The sequence below is a fragment of the Anoplopoma fimbria genome, chromosome 22 (genome assembly GCF_027596085.1).
Source record: "Anoplopoma fimbria isolate UVic2021 breed Golden Eagle Sablefish chromosome 22, Afim_UVic_2022, whole genome shotgun sequence".
In the NCBI taxonomy this organism is placed as follows: Eukaryota; Metazoa; Chordata; class Actinopteri; order Perciformes; family Anoplopomatidae; genus Anoplopoma; species Anoplopoma fimbria.
The window spans coordinates 9506522-9511363 of record NC_072470.1 but is presented as its reverse complement, the minus strand read 5'-3'; the positions used below and the strand labels follow the sequence as shown (position 1 = coordinate 9511363).

At 42.1% G+C, this 4842-nt stretch overlaps 1 protein-coding gene across 4 annotated transcripts in view; it reads right to left on the bottom strand.

Annotated features, from left to right (window-relative positions):
* Positions 1–292: 292 nt before the first annotated feature.
* The window catches only part of gckr (glucokinase (hexokinase 4) regulator), a 48439-nt gene continuing 43889 nt past the window's right edge, over positions 293–4842 (bottom strand). For 3 of the 4 annotated variants that reach the window (XM_054623934.1, XM_054623933.1, XM_054623931.1), the window contains 9 exons: positions 4299–4397; positions 3831–3928; positions 3502–3569; positions 2558–2654; positions 2361–2476; positions 2206–2283; positions 1693–1836; positions 884–1018; positions 293–801 (listed from right to left, as the gene is read on the bottom strand). In XM_054623934.1, coding sequence (XP_054479909.1) covers positions 688–801; positions 884–1018; positions 1693–1836; positions 2206–2283; positions 2361–2476; positions 2558–2654; positions 3502–3569; positions 3831–3928; positions 4299–4397 — 949 coding nt within the window. In that variant the 3' untranslated portion in view covers positions 293–687. The remainder of the gene's footprint in view (positions 802–883; positions 1019–1692; positions 1837–2205; positions 2284–2360; positions 2477–2557; positions 2655–3501; positions 3570–3830; positions 3929–4298; positions 4398–4842) is intronic. The other variant, XM_054623932.1, reaches the window with a different exon arrangement.

Here is a 4842-nt window from a genome sequence, read left to right as displayed (position 1 = left end):
TGTGTGTGTGTGTGTGTGTGTGTGTGTGTGTGTGTGTGTGTGTGTGTGTGTGTGTGTGTGTGTGTGTGTGTGTGTGTGTGTGTGCTGAGCCACAGAGGGATTGAGGCTGATTTACATCACATGGACCGACATGGTAAAGCCTGTACCTGCAGAACACTGTTACAGCACACAGGGTGAAAAAATGCCTATGAAACTTCTAACAAAGTATTAACAATAGATATTTTAACATAATTCAGTTATGCAGTAATTATGCCAATCACTGAAACGGTGCATCAGATTACAATTTTTGGGGGTAATTTTCCTGATTTTATTGAACACACTATATTTTAACATCTTGTACATACATAATTTAAGCTACTTTTGAAAAGCAATGACTACTAGTACACATTGACATTTGCAGGTTATTATGCTTGTGTTGAGGTGTCAAGCCTGCCCCCTAGTGTTACAACATGGTGTTGCATTTAAGGCCTCCAGGTGCCAAAATTCAACCTCTTGCTTCCAAACAGCTTAGTTTTTGGCTTATAATAATCAAAGCATAACGATTAATGGCTGACCTTTGACTCAAGTGTCATAATTACACATAAATGTGGTAGAAATCAGTTCATCTGCTGAGCTATAAACTCTCTGTGGAGGGGGAATAGTGGGTTGATTACATGAACGTGTGTAGATGACATCACGCAACGTCAGTTACGACAGGCACGCCTCCACGGCCTCTCTCACGATTGGCTGTTGCTCCAAATGAGTCCCCGCCTCCAGGAGAGAGCGACCGGTCAGCAAACAGACCAAAGCCAGAGGGACCACCTACACACGGAGAAGATGTAACACAGACAAGCCTGCATCCATACATTCCTCCACTGCTTCACGCACCGCACCGCCTCCTCACCTTGGTAACGCTTCTGGCAGTGCGCGTGTGTGCGCTGATGTCAGAGTACGTGATGTCCGCTGTCAGCTTGTCCACTTGGTAGACGGCCTTCAGGAGAGCTTCCTCACACCGGGACTCCGGACAACCAGACAGCTTCTGGAAGCAGAAGGAGACATCTTTCAGTGTTTGCTGTCAATCTACTGATGATTACTTGCAAATGTGTTGGGATTTTGCACAACTTAACATACAATATGTCCTGAATCATTACATAATCTTGTTGCTCTGTCTTGTGGATTTCTAAAGCCTTAATGATTTCAGTTTAATTAGGAAAGTGCACCATGTGAGCTCAATATAAAGCTGTTTCCATGGAAATCCATGAATAGACCAAGCAAGGAAAGTTGATGGATTGTTGTTTTGTGGCTATGGAGAAACTTACATACATATTTTTGGCTTTAAAACACATATTAAGTATCGGATCCTTTCTTTTTATCTGACAAAATGTGATTACAGTACCAAGTCAGAAAGTACGACAGCAAAAGGTGCCTTTATGTTTTATTTAGGCTTGCATTTATGCTCCATGTTAAGTGTATGTTTTGATATGTTATATTATGGTGAAAAAACATATTTGTCCAAAAAAGTAAAGAAATGAAAAGTTGTATTTTATCACATTACGACAAACTATCTGAAAACCTCAAGTCAGGTAGTTTGTTTAGGAGAACTGGTTGGTATCTGGGACTTTTTGCTAAATATATAATTACGCTGCATTGTTTTTGGTGTAGTCGGGGGGGGGAATCCTGTTCATGTCCCGTTATTGGTGCACTTTTCCATACCTGGAGTAAACGTGTGGCTCTGCAGTACAGTTTGCTGTTGGTGACCTGCACGTCCACCATGTGGTTCTGGTAGATCTTCCCCTTCAGGACGTGAGCGCCGGTGCTCACGGCGTTCAGCAGCAGCTTCGTGGACAGCTCCCACTGCTGAGAGAGAGGCGGGATTGATTATTCTCTACATTTACCAAAGCTTGACTCAAAGGCAACAATGCAAATAAAAAAACAACTGTCATCTAAAATAAGATTTTAAGAACACGAGAAATAAGAAAAACTGAAAATCAATGAAGACTAAATTAGTTTTACAGCTCAGCTGAAGTGGGGTGGGAGACAAAGAGCAAATGAGGCAGAACAGTTATTTATTGTGCTCCAATGAATCAATGTGTGTGTGTGTGTGTGTGTGTGTGTGTGTGTGTGTGTGTGTGTGTGTGTGTGTGTGTGTGTTGTGTGTGTGTGTGTGTGTGTGTGTGTGTGTGTGTGTGTGTGTGTGTGTGTGTGTGTGTCTGTGTGTTGCTGTACCATTTGCAGTGAGATCCCTGAAGCAGGTGACGGCAAAGCGAATGTTAGTGAAGATAAACACAGCTTGTTAATGTCATCCTGCAAAAAAAATGCAGACTTTATTAGATGGATGGATGGATGGATGGATGGATAGATGGACAGAAAGACAGACAGACAGTTACTTGTTGTACAGCAGCTGCAGTGTCTCCATCAACCCGATGATAAACCGCGTGGAGGTTGGACGTCTTTTCTCTCACTCTGCGCGCCAGCTCCGCCACTTGGCTGATGTCGTCTGCGGAGAGACGCCGTCATGACACACGTGTTGATGTGATATGGACAGTGTCCGAATGTGAAAAACCAAACGTTCGCTCACCGGAGTGTGTGTAGATAAGAAGAACGACGTCGCGGTCATCAAGAGAGGGCAGAACTAGACGCAAGAAATCCTTGTGTGCTATGCGAAAGTCTGGACCCTAGAGGAAATAAAACACACGATATGTTCAGAAACCTCCTTAAAGTGTATACCGTGTACATTTGAAACATGTTAAGTAGTTGTTACTTCCTGTGTTTCATCACATCCAACCCAATATTTCATAGTATTTATGGCTGGCATTACCTGTTACCTTTATACAACACAGTTTGTATTGTCAGTGGCTGAGCGCGCCATTCCAGTGCTGAATTCAAATAGTGTGCACATGCACGAGGGATTCACAGGAAATGACACATGCATATACAAACTGAACTCTGGGACTTGTATTATAAAGAAAAAAATGATTGTTTTTTTCCCCCTACAAAGTGGATAAACTTGCACATTTCAAAAAGCCAAATTCAAGTAGTGGCCCTTCTAAATTAAGACCAGCCAGCAGTATAATGTAGACTAATGCAGATTCATTGAAAACAGACTCGTCCTACTGGGTTTCAGAGAGGAGGTGCATGCTAATCCTGCTCTGGGTTAATCTAAAAAGTCAGAGGCGTAGACAGATGTGTAATTACACGGTTCAAAATGAGAGCTGGATTTCAGTTTAATTGGATTAAACCGGATTTCGATCATATTAATACTTTGTGAGGCCTTGTAAGGATTTCTTAACACACATAGACGAGCCGAAACAGAAAGCTCCATGTTGGGAGTTGGGTAGCACTGACAGTAGACGAGAGAAATTTTAAATCTCCTGTACAGTGGCAACTCCTCATTCCCATAGGGAAAAACGTCCGATCAGCGACTTTGTTCTGTAATTCTGTACAATTACTAGTTCATAAACTCTATTATTTTTTTCCTCTTCTGTTTAAATATTTGTAATTTCATTGTTTTTCTTTACATACCAGTGGACCCTCGTTGTTGTTCAGCTCTCTGTATCCTCCACTGATGAAGCCCCGAACATCTTCGTAGCCTCTTACACACACACACACACACACACACACACACACACACACACACACACACACACACACACACACACACACACACACACACACACACACACACACACACACACACACACACACAAAGGATAAAATGCAGATGTAAAAGTAAACCTTGAAAAATGCGTCGCCTCAGTTCATTAAGCCCAGATTGTTTCCTCTATGCCTTGTTTGGCACAAAATAAACACCCAGAAAACGTGTTCATTCTGCTGCATCAGATCTCCCTCACCTGCTCCGAATGTGGGGACACACTCGCTGGCGTCGATGAGGCCCAGCGTGGCCAGGGGGCCCCAGCCCAGGTAACACACACGCCTGCCACGCCGTAAACTGAAACATGTAGAGCGGCAGATGGTTAGGCTCCAAATGGGTCACTTCTTTCAGGAAAAAGTGACACAAATGATATCATCTTGTACATTTTAGACGTCTGCAAAATTGTCTGTCTGAGAGAAAAGACACGTGTTGCCTCTGCATGGGTTCTCTCAGCTAATCCACCATGCAAAATGGCGTTATTGTGGAAAGACTCAGCTACATTTCCACTTTGCAATTCAAAAAATATTTGTAGTCCTTTTTATTTCAGTGTTTTTGTGAAGAATGACGCTAGAAAACTGGCAGCTAAAGAGCCAGGATGCTGCTCTGAATCAAGAAATCAGAAGTAAAACAACATTATAGTGACGGGTGTAAAAACAGGACGTCCCACCTCTGCCCGGCTGCCTCCAACAGAGCACCTATCCCCTCTCTCTGAGCGTAAGTGATCTCCAGAGTTTTCTCGTATGCTCTCAAGTGCTGCAGGATGCCCCTGTTGGAAGACAAAGGAGTTAAATGAATGTAAATTTGCTGCACATTCAAGTGTATTGACCACAAATGTATTGGTTATGTGCATGCTTTAAAGTGCATGAAATCATTTAAAGAAATTGGATTTTCTTTTCCTGGAATGACCTCTAGAGGTAAGCCACACGCAATGAAAACAAACAAGGAAAATGCTGTAGTATTATAAAACATATTAGCTTCAGTTTTGCATGAAATGTAATAAGGGAAACACTCATTTTGGCTATTCTCTGAATAGCAATGTACATCCAGCTATGTATTAACATCATCACTTATAGCAATTCTAAAAAACCTAAGAATGTTTATATGTATGTGACAGCACACTGGCTCTTATTCCAACAGAGCAGCTTTGATGAACTATTTTTATTGTAAGAATAAGGAACAAACAAGACAAGTGTGAAACTGAAAATATTAAA